General features: G+C 43.6%; 1 protein-coding gene and 1 long non-coding RNA gene across 2 annotated transcripts in view; both read right to left on the minus strand.

Moving 5' to 3' along the window:
- LOC140694799 (uncharacterized) overlaps positions 1-25,245 on the minus strand; it is a 77,063-nt gene that overhangs the window by 35,978 nt on the left and 15,840 nt on the right. Inside the window, exons 6-11 of the mRNA XM_072957861.1 lie at positions 8,457-8,483; positions 6,589-6,647; positions 6,239-6,356; positions 5,579-5,702; positions 949-1,008; positions 294-414 (exon numbers count right to left, since the gene is read on the minus strand). Coding sequence (XP_072813962.1) covers positions 6,351-6,356; positions 6,589-6,647; positions 8,457-8,483 — 92 coding nt within the window. The 3' untranslated portion in view covers positions 294-414; positions 949-1,008; positions 5,579-5,702; positions 6,239-6,350. The remainder of the gene's footprint in view (positions 1-293; positions 415-948; positions 1,009-5,578; positions 5,703-6,238; positions 6,357-6,588; positions 6,648-8,456; positions 8,484-25,245) is intronic.
- Positions 13,699-25,036, minus strand: LOC140694802 (uncharacterized). Its single transcript, XR_012070445.1, has 3 exons — positions 24,768-25,036; positions 23,223-23,392; positions 13,699-13,945 (listed from the first exon to the last, which is right to left on the minus strand). It is a non-coding gene; the product is annotated as an uncharacterized lncRNA (long non-coding RNA).

The following is a 25,245-nucleotide window of genomic DNA, read 5'->3' on the forward strand; positions in this document are numbered from 1 at the left end:
AGAGGTGATCCACACTGATGAAAATATACGTTAACGTCTTAATTATTATCTTTGAATAGCGGGACAAGGATAGCCTCTTTTGCCCCCCTTTTCAGAGTTATTATTTTAAATGCACATTCTTTTTCATCTGAAAAAAGCATTTTTGGGTGTGTAGTACTATGCATTGGAGAATAATACAAGAATACTTAGAGAAACAAGTAACTAGGAGACAAAGCAGCAGCATCACACAATGTAGGACGGGCGATCCTGATTAAGACCACGCAGTTACATAAGGACCCACAAAGTGAGAGCACCTGCTGTAACAGGGCGTGGCCCCCTTCTATTTGTCAGCAGTGTCTTCAGGGCTGAGGCAGTTCTGAGCACGGCCAGTGTCAGTGCTGGTGTCTGGATGGATGCCACTGGAGGTGAAGGCACCTGCAAGCCGAGAGGAAGAACAGAAATCATCCTCTGCCTTTTCTGTCTTGTTTCTTTGTTACTTTAAAAGAGAGCCATATATAAGATAAACCGTGTATCTCCCCAAATGAAATTTCAGTAATGAAACCGTTTTTAAAGACTTCACAGCTTATATTCTGCCTATAACTGTCTTTTCAACAAAGATCATATTTATTAAATGTTAATTAACTCAGTTAATTAACTCCCTGTTGAAACATTCTAGTAAAGAACATGAAATGCAGTATGTAAAAGAACCACACCTGCAGTGACTAGCTCAGCTGTCTTGACGGCAGTGCAGTCAGCCCCCACCATCCCGTGGCCCTGAGCTCCTGATGCTGGTAAGAGATTACGCTGCCGCCTCAGATGGAGAGAAACGGTGAAAGCATTTCTTGAACCCTACAGCACTGACAAAACATAACTGACAAATCCCAGGCCCCTTTGAGGCTCTCATTTTCTGTTTCTGGCCAACCCCCATCAATGAGCAGAACCACCCAATCCCCGAGCCATGGGACTCACGTGGGAAGCAGTTTTGGAGAAATTTCCAGGTATAGAATGTAACCAACTATACATAGAACTCTGAAAAAAGAAAAGATGCCATACTCTGATTTTGGAAGACACTCAAAATATTCTCCTAAGCCTTAGTAGCTGGAAAAGCTGGGCTTCTCCTAAGTCACTTATTTATTTCACAGCCAGTAAGCATCTCCCTCAAATCCTGCTTCCCTGTGTCTGCTGGGAGCTTGAAGCACACTGCTGCTGTCGATCTTATAAGTCACATGGCAGAGACATGTGTCTCACGCCTGCAATCCTCACACAGGCTCGCCTCCTAGCCTCACTGTCTGAACTGGGCCCCATTTTCTCACCTGTTTATTTGGTATCTGTTCTTCTGTAAGCTACCTGAAATGCGTTTTGGAACATGTCAGAAGAAGCAGTGGGTTGAGAAATGGACAGATTGAGAGGTGAGAGATGGGCAGACAGAGAGAGAGACTCCAAGAAAAGGGGAACAAATAAAATTTCCTATGCAAAACCCTCTTCTAATCAGGGAAGGAAACCACCACGGAAAAGTGTGAAGAGGCAGGTAGCTTAGGACTGTTTCCTGGATTCCATGAAAAGTAATACCAAGAGATGAGAGGGTAGAACTTTAAATAGTAAAAGAAAAAAAGCACGCATGCTTGAAAAATATATCTACAATATGTACTTTCTAAAGAATAGACTGAAATCAGCAGGGCCCAATAACACTACACTTGGGTATTTACAGAAGTGAGAATCCCATCTCCAAACCACAAGGCATCCCTTCAGAGCACTGACAGTCTACATGGGGCGGTCATAAAGCCATCACCGCAAAAGCTATGCTACCCTGCACTTACGAGGAATGAGCAGCTGTGCTCAGGCTGCCCATGCGCATCATTTACACCCCACAGCACCTCTACGGGGGGGACGCCTAGCGAGCCCCGTCTCTGCAGGACAGAAAACCAGTTCTGGAGAGGCTAAGCCGACTTACCAGTTCTCCATCTCACAGGACTGGTCTCTCCAGAGCAGGACACGAACTCGGACCCACGATTGTAACCATGGTACTACAGTGCTTTGTGTGCTGTTTGTGTGTATAATACATTTGTTTCTATCATGAAAGGTTATTTAATAAATGATCGGTTGTCCTGTCTATCTCATTAGCTCACAATCAATCTTTATACTGTTGAATTGTACTCTTTTCCCCTGAAGAAAGGAACGGAAACAGCGGGGGTCAGAAAGAGGTGGGGCTCCATTCTTTATCTGGGATCTCATCTCATCGAAGTCTCCAAACAGGGAAAAGGAGCAAATGTTCTCTTTATCTTTTAAAGAGAGGGCTCCAGTGATGGTGACTTATTCAATTACAAAATCAAGGCTGGGGAAAGGGCACATGCAGCAACTAGAGCAGTATCAGCTGTAGGAAGGTCAAAAGTGCTCACGGGAGGGCTCAGGGGGCAGCCTCATTTAATTTCAATCAATAAAACAATAACAAACTCTAAAAATACTGGCCTACAATGGATTAGCTCTTTCTTGACATCTAGCAAGTTTCCACAGCCCACATGTAACATTATCGGGAACCAGTGAAAGGAAGAGTCCACAGACAAGGAAAATCAATGCCACAGGCAGGCTGAAACCCAGGCTGGAGTTTAGGAAGAGAAAGGGCATAGTTAAGAACTGGGGAAAGGCTGGGGAAAAAAATCATCACAAGGACTCTCAAGCATCATCCAACAATCATATAATCATTCATTCAAGAGAGAGTTACTGAGGTCGTATTCTGTGCAAGATTGTACAGCGGGTGAAGCAAGAGCGCAGCGTCCATGGTGGCAGCAAGTTGCGGGGCTCAAATACACTTCTGATCCCGGTACCTTGCACACTTGTCCTCAATATAAAGGCAAAGATAATTAAAGTAAAATAATACTCTGTAAACTCAAAGCATTGTTGAAAAAAAAAGTTAAAGAAGACCTAAATACCAGGACAGACACTCCACACACATTCCCCTATCAAAAGAAAGTGCTCTTGGAATGGCAGTGCTCCCCAGAGCGATCCGTATATTCAACGTGGTCTCGATCACAATCCCAGCGGGCTCCTCTGCAGAAACTGACTATCTGCTGCTACAATTCATATGGGAATTCGAGGATCTCAGTAACCTATACGTACTTGAAAAAGAAAAATTTGAGAGGACTTATAATTCTCAATTTCAAACCTTACAACTGTATCTCCAGGTGAGATTAGAGGCCATTGTGAAGTTATTACTGTGTTAATCCTTATTTACTAAATTCTCTACAATGAATATTACTGTTACAATAAGAAAAATAAAAAGTAAGTTATCCTTTAAAACATGCACACCAATTCATTCATTGGGAAAAATTATTCTATCAATTAAGAGATAAATATCTATTGAAAAAGGACAACTTAAAAACAAGAGTGCATTTGCATTTTTCATAAATTGAAAACTGAAAAGCACAAAGACGTCAAGTTTCTAGGGAGACCAATGCAACATATTAATAGTTATTTTCAGAAATTCTAATTTAACAATGAAAACTCTGGAAAGGGAAAATCGTGACTGAGAGCCAACTGCAAACACATGGAGAGCAAAGGCCTAGAAATCACAGTTCCTTTAACTCTGCTCCTAACACAATAGGAGAGGAAATTCCTCACTGAGGGGACAGTGGAATCCCATGCATAAGACAGGATACACAGTACAAACTGCACTAGAATTGGGGGTGATTTCCATAGAAGAATTCTAAAGTTACAAAATTGCTGAAAAACTATTAAAACACTGACAGAAAGATTAAAACACACAGTCATATATATTATATAGAAACATATGTAGTCTGCTCCCATGTTGCATTTAAATACAAATATATTTGTTCATTTATGGGCACTTATGACTTTATCCCTGGTAGAATATTTCAACTAAAACAAATAATCAATATAACACTCCTTTTGTCAAATCTACTTGATAAGTTACTCTGCTATGTAAACATAATGTGTCTAAGATAGATCTAAAATTAGTGAAAAAGAGCTTTGTATGGCTTCTTGAACTATTCTCAAAATTCAAAGCTTAATCTTAAAACAGATCTGAACAGTAATTCTATATTACCTTTCCCGTCGTGAAATGAACAACACAGTCTGTTGTCAAAATTCTGTCCTTACAATGATTCACGAGCACCGTATCCTCACAAAACTGCTGGACAGCAAGGCACTATCCAGACACTGTGACCCAACAAATGAAACACAATGAAGACAGTGACCCTATTCTGGAGGGCTTATAGTCTGTGTCAACACCAGGGTTTTATCTGATTGGTTTGATTGGTTGGCAAAATAAAATCAATCAAGTACTTTCTTCTTTGAGCATTCTATAAGTCATGACTCTGCTGTTAGTGTCATGAGCAGGAAAGACTTAAGCATGACTTGATTAGATCAACTAGCAACAATCATCACTGGAGAGTGAGTAATAAAGAAGTTAACTGATAGCAATGCTTCTCCCTACATGAGACCTAAAATAAATCGACACTGATATCCGAAAAGAAAATGAGAATTTGAGGTCCCCAATAAGAAAAAAATCTAACAAGAAATCAAAAAAGTAAAGATTTTTTCATTAACGTTTCCTGGAAAGATTGGAGCATGGTGGTGTTGAGCTCAGATGCTAGGGAAAAACATGAGGGTCTGAATTTCCACAGCACTGGGTAGCTTTGACACTAATATGTCAGTCAAATTCTCTGCATCTCAGTCTCCGATGCATAGACTGGGGACAACAACCGCACCCATCTCCTAGAACGGTCCTAAGAATTAAGTTATTTTATATATACAAGTTTTAATAAAATACATCAGATATTAAATATTACCCCAAAAGCACAAGGAAAAATGAAAACAGAGATAAATTGGAGTTCATTAAACTTTAAAACTTTGCTTCAAAAGACACCATCCAGAAAGTGAAAAAACAACACTCAGGAGAAAATTTTTTCAAATCATTTATCTGATAAGGAATTTGTGTATCAAAAAAAAATTCCACAGCTCAACAATAAAAAGGCAACTCAATTAAAAAATGAAAAAAGGATCTGAAAAGATATTTTTCAAGGAAAATATACAAATGGCCAATAAGCACAATGAAACGGTGTTCAATAACATTAGCTCTAAAGGAAATCAAGTCAAAACAACTAGGAGAAACCGCTTCACATTCACTACAATAGGTTAAAATCAAAAAAAGATTAACAAGCACTAATGAGGACACAGAGGAAGCAGAGCCCGCAGCCATTGCTGGTGAGGATGTAACACAGCGTGACCACTTTGGAAAACATCCTGGCACGTCCTCAGAGAGTTGAACATTTGGCTTCTGAATGATCCAGCAATTCTGCTTCCTGGGCACACAAGTAAGAGAACTGAAAACAAATGTTAACATAAAAACTCCTACAGGAATATTCACCATTACTTTTCGCCATTAATTTTCAGAGCCAAAAAACAGAAACAACCCAAATGACTATCACGTGATGAATGGGTAAATAAAGGGGCCCAGCCATACAGTGAAATATTATTCAGCAATAGCAAAGCATAGAGTACTGACTCAGGCCACAACATGGACAAACATTGAAAACGTTACTCAGTGTGAAAGAAGTCAGTCAAAATAGACGGTTCCACTTACATGAAGTGACTCGATTTGCATGAAATGTTCAGCACAGGCAAATCCACAGAGACAGAAGAGTGGCTCCCTGGGGCTTGGGGAGGATGGGGAAGTTGATAATGTCTGCTTATGCGTACTGGGTTTCCTGTTGGGGGGAAGAAAATATTCTAAGATTGACTGGGATGCACATTTCTGGGCATAGAGTAAAATCCGCTGTACATTTTAATGGGTGATTTGTATTAAAACTGTTAAGAACAAAAGCACCTCGGATTAGTACCTTCCATAGTAAATGCAAATTGCTAACATTTATTACAGGAAGAAGAAACTGCCCTCAGCATGAAAGCAGGAGATCAGCAAATATTAGTTAACCGAAATTGGACAAGAGCATTTCACTTGAAACTGTTGCTGAGTGTACAAGAAATATTCAGACATGACAAGGAAAATCAGTTTGACATCACGAAGAAGCATTCTGCTTCAAATGCAAATCAAGGATTCGGCAAGCCCAGCTGCTACAAATGACCAGAGAAGAAACCTGGTTCTTAAAACAAGCACCAGAGCCAACAAGGAAATGGTGGTGAGGAAAGCAGGCGGCCTAAAATCTGGAACAGTGTGCTACAAATAATTTCTCCACTGAAAATTCAAAAATAAAATGAAAGTGATGTAATGCTGTGTTGAACTCACGTGAATGGGCTTCCTGCAGTGCTTGACAGTTCTGTAACCCCGAATGACTCAGGAGAATCAGCATGGCTCCTGGGAGTCCCCAAGTAACTGACCATCAGGACGCTGACCACCATCACATCTGCCAGGGTTGAATTGCAGAGAAGAGAGCAACCTCTGAAAGGCACAGGGAATGTTGACAAGGGAATAAAAGGCTGCGGTCAATCCTGGGACAGAGGCCCTGTGAGCAGAGGCCAGAAGGCTGCAGGTGAACTGGAGTGGCCATGGGGCAGGAAGGGACCACAGGGGAGCATATCTCAATTATCTCCTCTCTCTCCCTCGGGTAGGAGGGATAAAGCCTGCATCCTTCTCACCTGGAACTGTGGGTTCTGGCTGGCGGAAGTCTTACCGACACGGAATGAATTTCTCAAGACTGCGGAAAAAGGAAAGAAAGCGAGAGGGATTAGGGAGCCAAATCCACGAGTCTCTCAAATGCTCCCATATTTATTGTGTATAATCAAAGTAAAAAGTCAATAACAGTTGTGAGATAGTAGGCAGGAACTTGGGGAAAGAAGGGATGAGACAGAGATTGTAGACTCCACCATGAGTACTAAGGCTTAGTTTACCTTTAGGGAAGTCATGGGCTGAGGGGAACAAGATACATTTTTTAGACATGTTCATTACAAAGCAGACCACCAGACCAGCCTGGTCCCTGTTTTGGGGATAATAGACTATCTAACACCACGCAGGCCTGGCGTTTATAGCTGAGGGCCTGGGTCATTGCTCTGCAATAAGCAGTGTGCTATCTATAACCTCAAATATGCAAGCAAGGCATTGTCTCTGCTTTTTATGGCAAGGAGACAGGAGTGAGGATGCACAGGTGTTTGCTTTAAAGCAGTTAATAAGCACATTTTTTTTCTTAAAGTTGACAGGCGGCTGCGATGTGTTACAACTTGTTAACTCAATCATGGGCTCCCACATGGAACCATTATGGAGGACATCCTAGGATGACAAATCCTGGCTCTGGATCTTTTCCTGCCAGCTTCGGCCACTCCAGCAGGGTCTAGACACATCCCTGAATAACGATCCCACAGAACCACCTAAACTCTTAACTCCTGGTGCTTGAAACTTAATTTTAGCTCTACACAACTTAATGTAGAAAAGTTTCAGAAATAAAAGATATTATATTCTTTTTATATCTCATCATAAGACTGATTTTTCTGATTGCTCTAAGCTGCTTCTACATGGTAAAGCACCTAATTCTGCAGGTGAATTCAGTACTTTCCTTTGGGTATAACTAGACAGTCTGGGCTGTCTGACTTCTATTAGTCAAATACCAATACACTTAATTGATTTCTTTGTTCATCAATTTCAGCCTGGAGGTGAGGGTCTATCACTATTTTCCTCAGCCCACCCTCTACTCTTTTCTCATCAGCATCTCAGGCCTCCTGAAAACAAAACAAAGCATTTGTTTCCCTTCATCTACACTTTCCACAAAGGCAACAGGAATCATCATGCCTAGAGAATGAATTCAACACAAATGTTAAAACAAAAATCTATAAACCTGAAGCAACTCCATCTCCGACTCATGATACACAATGACATGAGAGTAAGTGTGTCAGGTACAAAGCATGCGTGAGCCTGACCACCTCATTTCTATTCTTCAAAGGAAGGAAGGTTTTCGTATTTTTTATTATCATTCTTTGTCATTGTTTCTGATTAAGCCAAAAAATTTTTTATGAAATAATTAAGCACTGCAATAACAGATTTTCGCTGTATCAATTACAGAAGGAATTCAGAGGGGATAGGAAAACCCACCTCTGTAAAAAATGCAAAATTCCTTCCCCTGTTAAGAACACGAATACAAAATGCAACAGAGAATTCAAATTCTTGTGGAGAGGACAAAAGCCACAGAATCAAAGCAAAGTCATTATTATGACTCAATCCAAAATTCACTGGACAAACATGCTCAATGCATTCAAATAATTTTTAAGGCACACTGCAAACCATTCACTTAATTATCTACAGGCTAGAGGAAGAATTTCCCTCTATAACAGACAACATAAATCAATAGGTTGCCCCACCAAACAAGGAACAAACATCAGGTTTTTTGCAGTTCTGATAAATCAGCAAGTTTTAAAGATCAAAATCCAGAAATTTTAAACATTCATTCACACCAGAATGAATCAAGCACTTAAAAAAAATAAATAACCCAAAGAAACTAAACACATTGATCACGTACCTGGATCAATGAGAAATTCTTGTACAGCTGGGAAAAAAAGAACAGTCTATAGACTTATACTTGAAAAATAAAACTACTTTTAAAGATAACTGCTAAAACACATTTCATCATTCATGTTGCCTTGAAAAATCTGAGGCACTTGTCTCTGATCAGAAAAGCAATTCTGAGTATTAGTATGTTACAATTCAGTGCCAGTTTGCTTTAGAAGAAAAAAGAAAAGCTACTGTTTCTCATCTTGCACAAAGTTTAAAGAACCTCCCTGCCTCTATCTCCTCCCATTTTCTAAGCTCATGCTCCCCAACCCTTCTGAAACAATTATGAGAACCTCTTATTCCCACCAATATGCCAAATCACAAAAGAGTATCAATTTATTTGTGTAAATATATACCTACACCTTGAACTGGAGGAGAAAGATTTCAGAAGGCTATATGGAACTTATTGCTACATTCCTGAAATCACACACATACACGTTCACAGAGACACAGACATATACAAACTGAATTACTGGGCACTTCACAAGCTAAGGACTTACAACTTCTAGAAGATAACTTTGTAGTTAGTTTAAAATACAAAACGGTCAGCTTTTGAAAGCCTTGAATATTGCAAAATCATCCAAATATCAATGAGATCCAATTAGCCTTCTCTGTAGAATGTAATTCCCCATGATGGCAAAGCAGACCCTAAGAAGTAGTGGATCCAAGACTCGTGTTTTTCACTAGCTATGATCGTTTTAAAACATGTAAACAGATTTAGAAAGGTATGTCCCTATGACATTTATTCTTATTGAGATGGCATATGTATTCAATTGTCTATGCAGAAAATAGGACCCATGATGGTGTTTAAGGAATATTTTGTGTATTGAAATATTTATTTTTAAGTGCAGACAAGGAGGGTGGGTATTACTCCATTGTAGAGCACCTGTTGTGCACGCACATGTTCCTGGCTTCAATCCCCAGTACCTTCATGAAAATAAATAAATACAAGTGCTTACTTAAAAATAAGAATAAATTTATATAAAAAAATAAATGCAGACTAAAAACCACTGCAATCTAGGAGCCACAATTATAATAAAAAACAAGAGTTTCTATCAAATATTGACTATACGCCAATCACAGAGACAACCACAAATCACACCTGACAACCATCACGTGTGATTCTCAGCAATCCTACTAAGTAGACACGGATGAGAAACCCGGCTCTGCGGATGAGGAGACGGAGCTCGGAGGAGCCGGGGACACTGACCGTCCTGCTCCCCGTGACACCGCGTCAGCCCAGGGCAAGCGCTGACAGAGCTGCACTGAGGGGACACCCAGCTGCATGGAACCATGGGGGATTGGGGAGTCCTAGAAAATACTCAAAAGTGTTCAATGAAAAACCAGCTCAAATATATTACTCTGTGCCCCATCCTCTAAACAGAGAAAATGTCTGGGACCTTTTTGATGCCTCCGTGTCCTTTCTGCCATCATCAGTTACGTGCCCTCTCAGCGCGACCAGTCATGAACTGGACCCCATACGAAGTGCACTCAGATGGAAGAGCTTTAAAAGCTGTTTTATGAAGTTTGTAAGACTCTGTCTATTCCTCACACAGGCGGTCATCCAGCACTACTCACCGGTGCGGATGTACCACCTGAAATCACACCTTTCTGCTTTTTAAAATCCCTTCATGTAATACAGACTTTTAAACAGCAAAGAAGCAGCTCAACCACAGACAGTGGACATCTTTTCACCAAACGGACTCAAACAGCCCATCAGACTACCTGGAAGCCCTTTTCTTCTATTAAACCCACTTCCAGGTACTTCATCTGATTGGTGGACTCGGCCTCTGAATGGCCTACTCAGAGAGATCCCATCCTCACATCCGGGGGTGGGAGAGGACCCTGCTGCTGGGAGAAATCAGTGAGGAAGGTGGACATCCTCCAGCCATTTCTGCACGGGTAGAAATGCCACATGCTCAGAAATTATACCGTCAGCACCCCTCGGCTCCCATGGACTGGTTTCACATTAAGCAAACTTATGACACACTGATGCAAGAAAACCAGAAATTTAATTTATTAATGTAACAGGAGATGTGAAACTACAAACCAGATTGAAATATCAGAGTTCAACCATGAGTACAGATTCTCCTCCACGGCCCAATCTCGGGCAGGCAGTCACATGGCAAGCGTGGACAGAAGCAGAGCAGGAAGGGTTTCTAGATTAACTCAATGGACTAAATTTCTGTTATAAGAACAGATCTACTGCCTGGAAAACAATTAATGCCAATCACGGGGCACACTCCATGGACAGTGGCTGAGACACGACTGTGAGCACCTGTATAACTCCACTTTCCCTGTCCTTTCTGGTCTAACTGATGCAGAGGTACAGAGATCCAGGGATGCAGATACCTGTAAACACCCAAAGCCCATCCCTGGGAGCCTGGAAACCAGATAGCCAGGATTTAAATCCCAGCTCTGCCACTTACTAGCTCTGTTACCTTGGCCAAATTACTTACCCTCTGTGTGCCTCAATTTCCACACTGTAAACCTGGGATAACAATCAAATCTTTCTTACTCACTTGTTGTGAAAATTGGAGGATTCATTTCTGTAAAACTCTCAGAAAAGAATGTAGCACATTTTTGGTGCCCAACAAATTTCAATTTAATAAGAAAGTGATTTACAAGTCTCCCATCTAATCATCTTCTGTGTTTCATGACTATTCTGAGTCCCAAAGGAAATACTTATTTCCCCTCTTATAAACTCTTGAGGAGCACCCTTCTGTTTCAAGCCACCACCTGTTTAAACTGAGGGGGGATTCCCTCCTCCCCACTCCTCTGGTCCATGGGAGACTGCTTCTCCCTTCACACTCCTGACCACTGGCCCACGATTAGCCCTCCTCACACTAACAGATTGAGGTGTGAGTCCGGGGAGACAAGCAGGGCATATGAAAGCTTTCCTTCCCCTCCAGTGTTGGCCACCCTTAGGAAGCAGCCGGGATGCTCAGTTCCATGGCAAGACAGTCCTGTGCATTATGGGTCAGAATCTCTCAAGGGAATGCTCGCTGTGGACCAGAGTTACCTGGGACTGCGTAAGTCTCTAATTCTGGGACATAGTGTCATGACACTCACTCTCCCACAGCCCTGAATTTCATGGAGAACGTGGCTTCATCAGTAATAAAGGAGACATTTATCGCCTGCCTGTTCTTCTTTGTCATCTCTCAGTTGGCTGCTGGACACAACATGTGTATAAGTATTGGGTCCCCTTAAGCCCCAACATATATGAAGTAACAAAAATTCTGTGGCTTAACATTGGTTCAGGGCGACTGTGTAACTGTCCTGACTCTGCTGATGCTAAATTATGTGTATAGGAACTATGGAACCTCCTCAAATATCTTTCATCATAAAACCAGCTTTTCTTATTTTCCTGTTTCTCAGTAATTGCCAAAGACTATCAAATGATGGCTTCACACCAAATAGCAGTTAAGATTATGAGCCCTCTTGTCATACACACTGTGCTAAACACTTTACATAATTTCTAATTCTCACAATTCTACAAAGCAGAAATGAGTGTCCCCATCTCACAGACGAGGGAAAAACTCAGAACGAACTGACTCAGGATCACGTAGCTCAGTGGCAGCGCGTGCACACAAACCCAAGTCAAAACACCACACCCCTTTGTATATGTACCAAATCTCCTACCACCCATTGACACACAGCGGTGGGGATAATACTTAGGGAACTCAGTACACTTTTCAGCTTTAAGGTGCTCCAGAGGCCGCTTCTAGCTCTTTTATAAAATCCCGGCTCACTGGTTTCTAACACTGCAAGAAAAGTCCGATGTTGCAACTGTTTGCACAGGAAGTCTGAAATGTTCACAGCGAGATGATAGAATAAAACTAAGACATAAGCAGAATAATAGTTCCAGGTAGTCAGACATAATGGACATTGTGCTACCCTGAAGCACTAAGCAAAGGAATCAAAAAAAAAAAAAACGTTGTTTAAGACTTCCTTTACAAACAGGAAAGTTAAGACTGTAAGAAGGTGTAACAGCGCCACCTATGGCTTAAAAGGCCTTCCTGGTTGCCTGGAAAGGTGCAACACAAAAATTGCCTGTGGATCAGAAACAAGAATCAGATAACTAAAAGCTTATGTAGCACATACTGCTCTCCTAGTCCTCATGTCTTGCACTGTAGCAAAAACCAACAGACCTGTACTAGGCCTATATTCATAAAAGTCATGTCTGTATTTTTCCAACAGGAGGTAATCTAAGTATCTTGCAAAATACTTCTCAAAGAGCCAGGAAATCATAGAAGTGTATTGAAATACAAAAACATTTATTTACATATTAAAACAGCATGAGCTTTTTTCTATTAAAAAAGCTGACATGTCAAATCAATGTTTTGATATTTTAAAACCTATTAAGAGTGCAGAAAAATAAATCAAAATTTTCTTTAATCACAAAAGAGAGAAGCTTATTCCCTGAAAATGATCAATGTGGATTTTTCTAAACTTAATGCTTCTGGTCAGAGTCCTACGAATTTAAATGTCTGAGTGTATAGTTACACGGCAGCATGAACACTGAGTTGTAACAATACACATTCTGTGTAAATAATCTTCAAGGTCGTCTGCTTAAGTCAATTTAACTAGTCCCTGTCTCAATAGAATGATACAGATTTCATTAAAACTTCATACTGCACGCACACACACACACAAAACCCTGAATCCTTGTTACTTTAAGCCATATTCATATATATCCATATTGAATATGCATCAGAAACAAGCCAACCTCTTTAGTATTCACAGTTGATCCTTCTAAACTATCTGTCATTGTGACAGCACATTTTTACTAAGCAGCTCTTGGATGCTTTGTATACAAGGCGTCTACCTCTCACAGTCAGACATGGTAAACGGCATCACTCAAATTTCACAAATGAGGAAATATACTTAAGCCATGGAAACAACGTACATATTTATCATCAGGAAAGAAAAGAGTAAAGATTTTACTTTCAATATGCACTGACAAACTTTTCCTCCATACTAAGACTACATACATAAAACAAATTCAGTCATTGTAAATTATTCTGTCAATAAGCACCACTAGAGAAAAACAAGCAACATCATTAGCAATGATTGGACTTTCAAAGCCCACTCCTATTTTGCACTATAATCATTTTTAATGTTTTGTTTTTAGTGCTTACATAGCACTAATATAAAGAAAACATAAACTATTTAAGTCATTACCTGAGAATGCAACATTTGTGAAAATGTACAATTTTAATTTATGCCACTCTGTCTCACATTCTCACTGGTGTCTCTCCTTTGAAGGCCTCATCAGGCTGAGATCGCCAAAATCGGTCATTTATGGACTCACAGGAGTTCGGGAAACCACTCAACGGGAGGCTGATCAGAGGAGAAATTGAGAATGCATCCTGTGCAGCCTGGGTTCCAGCACCGAGCTAGGCACCGCCAGCTGCGTTTGATTTGGGACAAGCTGCCCACCTCTCAATCCCTCAGCTGCAAAAAGGAGACATTGATACCTACCGTCAAACACCTGCTTTGAAGTAAAACATGAGAAAAACAGTTTAGCCTTTGGTAGGTGTCCACTCACAGCAAGCTTGGTCATTATGATGATGAGGATTACTTTTAATAAGTTAAGCTAGACCAAAAATTAGAAATCACCATAAAGGAGAAACATTTTAACTCAATAAGCATTTCCTTTTGAATGGATTGATAAAAGTTCTAATGATTTTTTTAATAAACCAAATTTTGTCCATTAATTTTAGATTTACCGGTGTATGGACAAGTCTCCAAAAAAAGAATTAGAGGCCTCTAACCTCTGAATACTAAGAAAGTAAAGTTTAAAAAAATTATGGGGCAGAGTATACCTCAGTTGAGAGAGTATGTGCTCAGCACGCATGAGGCCCTCAGTTCAGTCCCCAGTAACTCCATTTAAAAACTTTTATTAAAAAAAAAGGAGAATTAAAGGAAAAAGATGGAGGACTACAGAATTTTTTTAGAGAATCCACTCAGATTTAAGATGGGGAAAAAATATCCATTTCTCACAGGAAATCTTGAGAACTATGTAAACCGGATCTGAGTTGTCTAGTCTTTAACATTATTCATGAATTCATATTACCAAGTCTTAAAACTACCTGATAACCCACAGTGGTGATAGTGATCATAAAACCTGCCAATGCGGATCGAACTCCGGCTAGGACTGCTCTGTTCTGACATCTCTGCCCCTGAGGCCTCACCAGGCTGAGAGCACTAAATTTTGTCATTCATGAGCATCTCGTGTAAGTCTTCCATTTGTGCTTCTCAGTCTCCTCTCACCAGCCCCTCTGAGGGAAGCACTGTTATCATCTTCCCCACACGCAGATAAGGTCACTGAGGTACAGAAACTAAACCTGCTCCAGGTCACATCGGCATTAAAGGACGTCTGTATTTCTGCTGTTTTGCGATTGACAAAGGAATCTGAGATATCAATACAAGATAGACTGTTAAATAATCAAGTCTGTCAGCTCTTCACCTCAAAGAGCAGATACTATAAATTCCTGATGTAGAATGAGGCTGCCGCCACAAAATGACTCAGCTAGAAATTAATATCCAAGATGAAGCAGCGGATACACATAAATATTCATGACTGTCAACTCCTCTCACGGGTCTTGGCCCTTCACTGCCTGAATGGGGGTGAAATCCCCACCCGTGTCTGGGAGGGTAGCGCGGCTCTTCCAAGTCTCACCCAGGCTTCACAGGCTGTTTCCCCCTACAGACTGTCCTAAATGATTAAAAAGCTCACAAGATTTTTACACCAGCCAAAACTGAAAGACATTTCTGCATATGGAGCACTTTCTCAGGCTTAAACCATTTTTGCCTACACTCAGCAAGGGGGAAAAAAGAAACATGACTCTGCAAAGTCTCTTAGCCTTACCACTCACAGGAGTTGAATGGTCTCAGCACAAGATGACCCTTCACATTACAGGATGAGAACAAAATAAAGCCGCCCCAACAACAAGCACTCCCAGAGACAGCGCTCAGCAGTCTTCTGCACACTCACGGTTGTGCAGCCCTCACCACCATCTATTTCCAGAACACTTCATCACCCCAATAGAACACCCCTGTCACTAGCAGTCACTCCACAACCCCCCTCCACCCAGCCCCTTGCAACCATCATCTGCTCTCTGCCACTGCATGAGCCAATTCTGGGCATTTCTAAGATCACTGAAATCAACAATATGTGGCTGTTTGTGTCTGGTTCCTTTCAGTTAACGTGCTGTTATCAAGGCTTTCCCATGTTGAAGTGGTATCAGCATGTCTCTTTTTTTTTGAAAATGTTAAACTTTATTAGAAGGTGGTAAATACTATCAAAAATAGTAGAGTGGGGTATAAGGGATGGGGTTTCAAAGGGAAAAGGCCAGGTTGAGCAGTCAGGGTGGACTACCCAGAGCAGATGGCTTTTTTCATATTCCCCTTTATTTATTTTTTCTTTTTTATTCACTCTTATGTCTGAATAATATTCCACTAAATGGAGATACTACATTTTGTTCTTTCATTCAGCAGCTATATATGGATGAGGTCCAGAAGAATGAGTGTAAGTGGTGGCTAGCAGGGATGGCATTTAAGCAAAGGGCAAGATGTGCCTTCAAAAAAAAAAGTGAACAATCAGAGGCACAAGGAAATTCAGCGCGTTTCTGAGAAAGTGCATGGTTGCTTCAGTAGGACTGCCATGCAGGGCTGTGGGGGATAGTGACAGGAGACACAGTGAGGGAGTCACCTAAGAATATCCCCACTGCAAGCAGCTCAGCCAATTCTCCTCCCTCATCCTGTATTTTAGAGACATTTTTGCTAGCTGTTCTCTTATTTCAAGTAACAGTACTTTAGTTACACATCTGATCATCTGCATCAGACCACATTAGCTCCAAGCCACAGAAAATCATTCACTGACCGGAGCAGCTCCAAGACATAACATTGATGGACCAGGGAGTCCTGCAGCATCCCATCCTGCAGGCACAAACCACACATGTTCCCTGGTGATGTCCGGAAAGTAAAATGCATGGAAATATCTCACTGCTGCTGCACGACATCTGCCCACAAATTGCCCCCAAATCATGCTGGCACAGCACTACTCAACCCTCGCACTACCCAAAAAAAAAAAAAAAAGAGAGAGAGAGAGAAAAGAAAAGAAAAGAGAAGAAAAGAAAAGAAAATATAAGAAAAGAAAAGAATAAAGCTAAGAAAGCAAATTTAGGCTCTTCCATTGAAAACCAGCAACCATCACTGCCAGTATCTGAGCTGGAATGATCCTGACTTCAAAAACCACTGTGCAGTTACTATTCAAATGTGACAGACATATATGTATTTCACTTAGATGATATTACAATAGGATTTTTCTTTTCAAAATTTCCAGTTGCAACAATAGCACAAGAAAGTTTATGTTTCATTTTTTAAAAAAAATCAATTATTTTCCACTTTGTTAATTTTGAATCTATTATTATTTTATAAAGGGAGCTATGCTGCAGATTATAAACCAAATATCTGGCTTCTGCAAACAAGACCTATATGACTTCACTATTTCAGAGCAAGCTTTAATGATGCTTTCAAATTGGGGGCGCTCACTAACAGCTCTTTAAATACTGTCAAAGATGTGCTATTATGTAATGCAAAGGGTCTACCTACACATCAACTCAGAAACCAAAGAAACTACACGAAAGCCTTAGTTTATCATTTTAAAATATTCCTATTATTTTGAATATTAAATTTCTTAAAGATAAGATATTTTTTGAGAAAGACATCAGTTGTATTAAATTTCCTCTCACCAAGAAAGCAATCTTTATCAAGAATTACTACCCCTATGAAAATCCAAAAGACAGGACGTTTCTAGCTAAGTTAACTTACAGATCTCAACACAAGCCTAAATCCTATCTGCTCTCACTTGAACGAGCCCAGCAAAGTCCTGGGCTACTCTGGAACTTAGCTCTTCTGTTCCATATGTTGGCAGAGCTAAGATCATCACACAAGGCAGGGAAGGAGAGAAGAGGAAAGTCCACCTGGTGGCCTCCATCTGTTTACTTCCAGCCACAAGGTGTCGCTAGAGCGACCCCGCTAACAAGCCCTCCACACAAGGAAACCCGGCATCCACTCTGCCCCTGCGGTCCCCAAGCAGTCCCGACGCCCCTCTCCCACTGGTGGCCTCCGAGCCTGTGAATGGTCTTCTAATGACCCTCCCAGTTGGTGACACCCTCCCCCTCTTCCCCGCTACACACACACACACACACACACACACACAGCCAAGGCAGCCTTCCCAAAGCACAAATTTGATTACATCTCCCCCACTTCAAACCCATCAGAGGCTCCCTGGTAGAGTTCTAGCCCCACCCCCGACCCTGCTTGTCCATCCTCACCTCAGTACCAGGTCCCCAGTGACCTCAGGGGCCCCGTGACCTGCTGCTACTTCCCACTAGCCTCCAGGCTCATTTTAACTGTTTGTCAAGGAAGTCTTCCTTCCCTCCAACCTCCGCACTTTGGATTAGGTGCCCTGCTGTGTTAATAAAACATTTTAATCTAAGTCAACTTCTGACACTGCTAAGCTCTCAAGAAGCAAGTACATTTTGCTTACTACTGTGGGTCCACCCCCTCTCCCCTAGACACTCAGAATTGCGTGTTTTGTGAATAAAAGAATGAAGGGGTGGGACTCAAAAGGACAGGCAGAGCTGCTCTCCTAAGGGTCACTTCCTGCTGACACCCTTCACTGCCTCTTCTGTGTCAGTTCTAGTAAAAACCAAGCTCCTCCAAAGCCCTCCACCCCTAGGCCCTCTCCAGTGTCCTTCAAAGCAGGGTCACCCACCACCCTGGACCACACAGGGCAGTCTCCCCGAGTCCTCACCCCACAAGCCTCCAGGCCTCTACCCAGGCTGCTCCTGCCACCTGAGTCACCCTCTTGATTCCTTCCCCTGGCTGACTCTTACTCTGTCCTCAGAACTGAATGTAGAGCCAATTTCTTCCAGGAAGTCCTCCCTGATGATGTCCTTTAGCTCTTGGCTGGCTCCATATACAGCAGCACTGCTTGGCGACCAACTGGTATTTGTCCACCTGCTCCTATGAGACCATGACCTCTTGGAGGCCACGTGGGAAAAAGGAGTGAGGTGACAAGAGGGGTGGGAAGAGCAAACAGGAAAGTCGCAGCTCAAGTCCCAAATTCAAGGATTCTGTCTCAGATAAAAAGAATAAACTGTTTCATACGTGTGTCATTTGGCTATGATTTTTGTGGCTCATGGAAAACAAGAGCTTGGTGTTCAAGCCTGAAATCCAAGTTACATGCAAAGAAATGTATATATTCATATCCAAAGGAAACCAGAGCTGCTCAACAACACTTTGCAGTTAAAATCCAAAGGAACTTTGATAAAGGCAATCTCCCTCTCTCTCTTTATTTTTATTTATTTATTTTTTTTGGTATCATATAGTTTTAGAAGTATTTGTATAACTAAGTGATGGCTACAGCCTATGATTCTGCACTGGAGTGTTTGGGGCTAAGGAAGCCCAGATTACATGCACTGTGTAAATGCAATCACACCAACACAATGACAGGCGCCCTCGTGGCTGAGCTGAAGTTCCAAAGCAGAGAACCTTATGTTGGAAGACAGCTCTCAGTAGAAAGTAAGAAATGAAATGTTCTGTACTCAATCTCATTAGATTTATGAGCCATTAACAGATAGTATGTCTTGTCTAATGAAACCCCAAAATATATTGTCATCTTCGATTTTCTCCATCTGACTGTTTTATGCTAAATTTGGATATCAAACCCTCACTCCATACGGAAAGCTCAGGCCTTAGCTGCAGCACAGTTACATCCCGTGGAAGAAAGCCGATCAAGGGAGAACAGGAGAGTTTCCCTTCAGAAGCTGCTAAGTGTGGTTTTGCACCTGTATGTCATTTACAACCACGCCATCGTCAAAGGAGTAAGACCTTACATCTGTGGGGCAAAAAGCACTGCGGTGGTTCTGAACCATGAAAGAACACTGAGCTTTGTGCAACAGTCCTGAGGCACTTAAAGCGTACTTTCTCTGAAAGGCTCCGAAACTGACTCACTTCACCATTTCAGGTACAACCGGAATTAGTAGAGAGAACATGCCCTTGAAGTCTGACAAGGCCCTGCTGGAATCCTGCTACAGCATTTACTAGCTGCTAAATGAACCAATTCCTTAAACCTCTGAGGAGGCTTCCCAATCTTCAAAACGGGGCTGCCACCGCCCACTTGGGAGGCATGGATGTGAATGCAACACGCAAGTAGGGCGGCCGACTGGTACGTGACACGGGGCCTGGCTAGTTTCCCTCCGCTGCCCTTCTCCCCCTTTAAACTTGCACTGTTCCCCCTGGTAAGGGTGAAGCCCCAGGAACAGACTGCCCGATTCTTCTGTATATCCCCGGATACATACCTTACCCTTAGGAGGTCAGAAAAACAACTGCCTCCTCCCCAGTCACTATCAATATTCTTAAGAGTCTGGGTTTTTTTAACTCTATGTTTCAGGGAGACTATTCAAGAATTGTTCAACCACCGTTCTCCAGGTTGGCTCCTCTCCCAACGCCCATCCCTTCTTACCTCAAATCTTCTGTCTGATTGCCTTTTGTTCGTGGGAAAGAGAGTCCGCTAGGGTGCGGACTCCCTAGGCCTCCCTCCCTTCATCACAGGAGAGTGTGACTACATTCTCCCAACTCCCCACTCCGACTCCAGCTTCTGAGGAGTTTCCCCTTCTGGACCCTGAAGCCTCTGGATCGTCCCAAGACGCGCACACGTGGCCAAAACCCTCTCTTCAGATTTCTTCCTGGGTGGGCCTGCCCACCCCCCAGAACCTTAAGGATAAATGCCATTGCTCTGAAAATCACAAACGCCGCTGTCTGACACACCAAAGCTGCATGGTCCGGGCTTTCCTCCAAACCAGACACAGCCCTGCCCCCCCTCAGACACAGTCTGCACCTCTTGAGATGAGCTGATCCACTTGCACGGCTGTGAACACCAGCTAAGAATGACGAATCCCAATGGGTATCTCTAGTCCAGCTCCTTCACCTGAGCCCCAGGCTCATAGACACGAGTGCCTCTTGGAAGTCCTAACTTGGATGACAAATGGCATCTTAAAAATGCCATATGTCAAAAAAAAAAGGCCTTATGTCCACCATTTACTCTAGACTTCGATTCCTGGCAGGTACCTCCCAGGCTCCCCATTTTAGTAACAGCCCCAGCACCCACCTAGGTGTTTGAGGTCACATTCAATTTCCACTGTTCCCTCCACCTGGCCCTGCCCTGGAATCAGTCTTGTTATTTCTGTCGCTAAGCCAGTCTCAAGTCTGGTTCTGCAGGGAGCACGATGGAAACCCACAAGCTCACAGCAAGGTGCACTGAGTCACAGTCCTCCGAAGGGAGTTCCCTGGAGGGGGAGGCATCTCCTGCTGCCAGTCACCTCAGAAGGCACTGGATTCTCACAAAGAAGGACCAGAAGAAGGGACTCAAGGATCTCCCGTGATCTGAGGTTTGAAGGGCCCGAGGTCTGGGGGAGCTCCTTGTTAGCTGACACTCCTGTCAGTGAGCAGATGAGGATGGTAGGAACCCAGGCAAGTCTGTTCTTGCTCCGACCCCTTTTCTCTCGGGAGCCACGGGAAAGGCCAGTTTCCAGGGCACAGACCGGCCATCACAGATCCCAGCCTGCATTTGCCAACCCAGACAGCCTAGACTCCTACTTGCGACCCTTACTTCTGTTCTGTTCCCCCCCAGAATGTGATGGACTCTTTCAGAAAGTCTGGACTGTCTCAAGCGAGACCAAGTCAGTGAAGGATGAAGTGTCCACATTTGGACCAGAGCATGAAAGGAGAAACAAGGCCTCATGTCCAGCATGACGGTGGTGGCCAAGCCCTTTCCCTGGGTGAGATGAACCAGGGTCGGGGTGAGAATGCAAGGTCCCTTCACGGCTGACAGGGGTGTTGGAGACTCACTACCGCAAAATAACCACACGGCCGTCAGTGGTGGACATCAGCTGCAACAGACACAGAGTCAGCTATTTACTGCCAAAAAGGGGTAAAAGTAAAGGCCGGTGCAGGGAGGCCTGCACGGCTGCTGAGGCAAACCACAGACCCGGCTCTGAATGCCCACTGGCTGAAGCAGAGAGGAAGCTAAGGTCCCATTTAGGGGTCCCTGTGTCCACCAGATCCAAGTGAACCAGCTCCTTAGGACAAGGCAATGTTTTCCTGATACTTAGAAAAACCAGCCTCATAAAGGGAACAAAAGAGTGGCATGGTTTTAGGCCCGCTCCTCCCCCTCTATGAATGCAAAGTAAAGTAAATGGCACTGGGAAGGTGAATGCAAAAAAAAAAACCAAAAAACAAAAAACCGGTGACTGCTTCCTCCAACAGCGTCCCGTGCAGCTGCTCACCCCCGAGCCGGCCACTTCCTCACCAGTGACCGCCGGCCAGGAAGCGCCGTCACGCACGTCACACAGCGACAGCCAGGAACCGTGTGCCGAGCACGTTTGTTTAAAAGCCAGAATCAAGCAAGGTGCTGCAGATTTTGACTTTCCAAGTTTAAATACTCCATGAAAAAATCCCTCAGCAGCCGCCTAAATCAATTCGCATCTCACTTCTTCAAAACAAATAAACAAAATTAGTAAGAGAGCATTTGTTACCAAATATAAGGACGAACTAATAGGTTCCTCAAAGCAAGGACTTTAACATATATCAAACTCCAGTGGGTGATGTGCTAACATAGCAAAAATTCCAAAAAAGTAGAAAATAAGATGACTAGGATAATATACGAATCATGGCAACTGTTAAGTTTTTGCTTTTTATAGCGATGGAGACGGCACAGAGGGTGATCTGGCTATTCCAATGCAGGGTGTGCACAGCCCACATTTTCAGACCGAACAACATGCTCACGGGGTGGTATAAGGGATAAAGGAAAATAGAAAAAGGAATAGAGGAACAGCCAAAATTAGAAACACACGAGAACAAAAATGACTTTGACAGCATTTACAAGAAATTACGTGAGTGTGATGAGGACAGGGACGCGGGGACGGTGAGACCCACCCTCACCTACTGATCCAGGGAAGGCAGGGGCCTGAGGGGAGCGATGCTGCCGGGGGACCCCAACGTGGTCAGCGCCCCAAACCAAAACTTCACCTAGATGCGTGTAGACAGCTTTTGAGCTACAAAATGTGGTCGCATTTCAAGCTGGACAACTTTACTCACTCCCACCAAGAGGAACAGGGGAGAATTAGGTTCTGCTCCTGAACCAAAGCATTGTTTAAAAAATTAATGACTGTGTAATAGTAAAAGCAACAATGGAGTAAAAGTCACTGGAGGAGAACGTGCTTGACCCGAGCTCACTGGCCACGTTATCTCACTGACGTTCAGATGCTGGCTGAGCCCTTATGGTACCAGAACAGACAGACCCACCAGGAGGGAGGTTTAATGTGCTGCTGTATTTTGATGCCGGCAGCCATGCCTGGTACACGAGGTTCTGGGTAAACAATGGTGACAGTGTCAACCACTATGGGCTAAGCACACATCCAGCTACTCCGCCAAATCCCAAGGGCAGACTTCAAAAGGCAAAAACAAGCTGGCATTCTCTGTTGGCTCTGCAGAATCAGAGCCAAGCAGTTGCTGAGCAAAAATGTCACCAGTGCCTCCTATGACAAAATAGGAGGCACTGGCGTGGGGCTGGGGCAGGGCTCCAGGCTTCCACTGATCACCCACCAGTCTGTCCAGGGGGTGAAGGAGGTCCCTGCTTTCATTGCACCGATGCACCTACCTTGAATGACGCCTTAGGACTCAACAGGAGGTGACAGGTGAGGTGAACGGAGCCAGCCTTGGTGTAGCACGGTTCTGGCAGCTATGCCCTCAGCAGTGCCCAGTTTCCTAAACCTGACACCTCATCTCCAAGGAGCAGAAGTGTAGTGTGGGCATGTAGATCACAGGGCCCTGTGAGGACAAGTACAGATCATGGCCACGACATGCCTCTCCCCTTCCTTAAGCCATAGAGGAATGTCCGGGGAGGAAGTGAAAATTATTCCAGAGCCCGCCAGGCACCACACGCAGGTGGGACACGGATCCCCTGTGTCTGTCATTCACAGGACTGGTGTGGATTTTCTTTTTATCAATTCTCTGGCATCTTCTCCTCCATCTTACCAACAACAAGAAAGTAGAATCTGACCTTAGAATCACAGAGAATCACAGAGCCCCTCCTGCACAGCGGGCCCGGCAGCACATACCATGTCCTCCGACCGTCACCTGTGGGACCGCCATGAGCGCTCTCCAGACTCAAGGCCCGAGGCCGTAGGCCGGGGGGACACAGCTCACCTCACTCTCCCCAGTAAAGGGGGACCACCTCTCGGCAAAGACTTCTCACCCTCTACTGCCCGAGGGACAGCTTGAAAGATATACAGGGAAACATAGTAGAGGGTGAGAGGTTAGGCAGCCCAGAAGAGATCATCTGCACTTCCAAGGCAGAGTGGGGTCTTTGACCTAATCACAGGGACAAAGTGAGGACGAATTTTTCCCTGCTGTGTCCCATACACCGTGACATGCCTTTCCCTGCGTAAGGAGCTAATTCGGAAGCCCCTGGCAGTGTTTCTGATGCCCTAACTTGGCATGGTGGCTGTCAGGCAGGGGAGAGGGCCTGAGCCGTGCTGGTGCTGGGCCTGGGAGGCAGGAGACATCGGCTCCACCCTGAGCTCAACCAGCACCTCGTTCTGCGTCTCGGGATTCAGAGTCTCATTTATAAGCAAAGGGATGAAACTGTCCCAGGACAGGCTGTCCAACAGGAATGAAATGAGAGTCATGTAAATAATGTTTCTCAGTTGCCACGTTTAAAATGTAACAACAACAAAAAAAACCAAGTAACTGATTTTAAGAACAGACCTTACTTATTCTACTGTATGTAAAATACTATCATTTTGACGTGTAATCAATATAGAAAGTAACAAGATATTTTATATTCTTTTTACTAGACAAGTTTCAGCGTCTGATGTGCATTTGACCTACAGCACATCTCAGCTCAGACCGGCCTCCTCCCCAGCACTACTAACAACAGTAGCTGTGGCTACTCTATTGGACAGCAACTCCAGGGGTCCCCCCAAGTGTCCTGGCTGAAAGAGGGGAGTAAGTGTCCACACTAACCCTAAAAGGATCTCTCTGAAACAAAGGCGGATTTAGTTTTAAACGTCTGAAAACCGGCGGGCTACACCTCCTTCCCGCCTTGGCTACAAGAAAGCCCTCCTCCTTGATGATCCCATTCTGGATGTAGGGAAGCAATCTGTCACACAGCCAGGGTGGCCCGGCCTTCAGGTTGACTTGCCTGCTGTCTGTGTCCAGTCCCACGAAGTCCTCCTTCTCAAATAGGATGTAGAGGAGGGGGGTCTTCTCCCCAGAATTTTCGGGGTCCCCATCCAGCCACTTGGACTTGGGCAAGATGAAGAGTGACTCAGTGAAGTCGTCGATCCTCTTCTCCACCACCCTGCAGTCCTCGTAGATTGAAGGCCACGTCGGTGTGCGGCTGCTCGGCCACCTCCCCATACAGCACAAAGACAAAGAGCTGAGAGTCGTAGAGCGTGGTGCCATACAGCTCCTCTGTGCGTGGAGCTTCTAGAAGGTCTTGGCCAAGAGGCAGTCAGTAATGGTGACAAGGCCCATGACATTGTGGTGGGTCTGGAAGTCACTCCATCCATTCTCGGGCGCATAGAGATACCTATAGTAGATACAGAGTGCCCACTGGGAGCCGCACGGTCTGATCTGGCTCACCAAGGAGATTCCATTATAGATGCAAAAGAAATTCT

Source organism: Vicugna pacos, unplaced genomic scaffold (genome assembly GCF_048564905.1).
Source record: "Vicugna pacos unplaced genomic scaffold, VicPac4 scaffold_104, whole genome shotgun sequence".
Taxonomy (NCBI): domain Eukaryota; kingdom Metazoa; phylum Chordata; class Mammalia; order Artiodactyla; family Camelidae; genus Vicugna; species Vicugna pacos.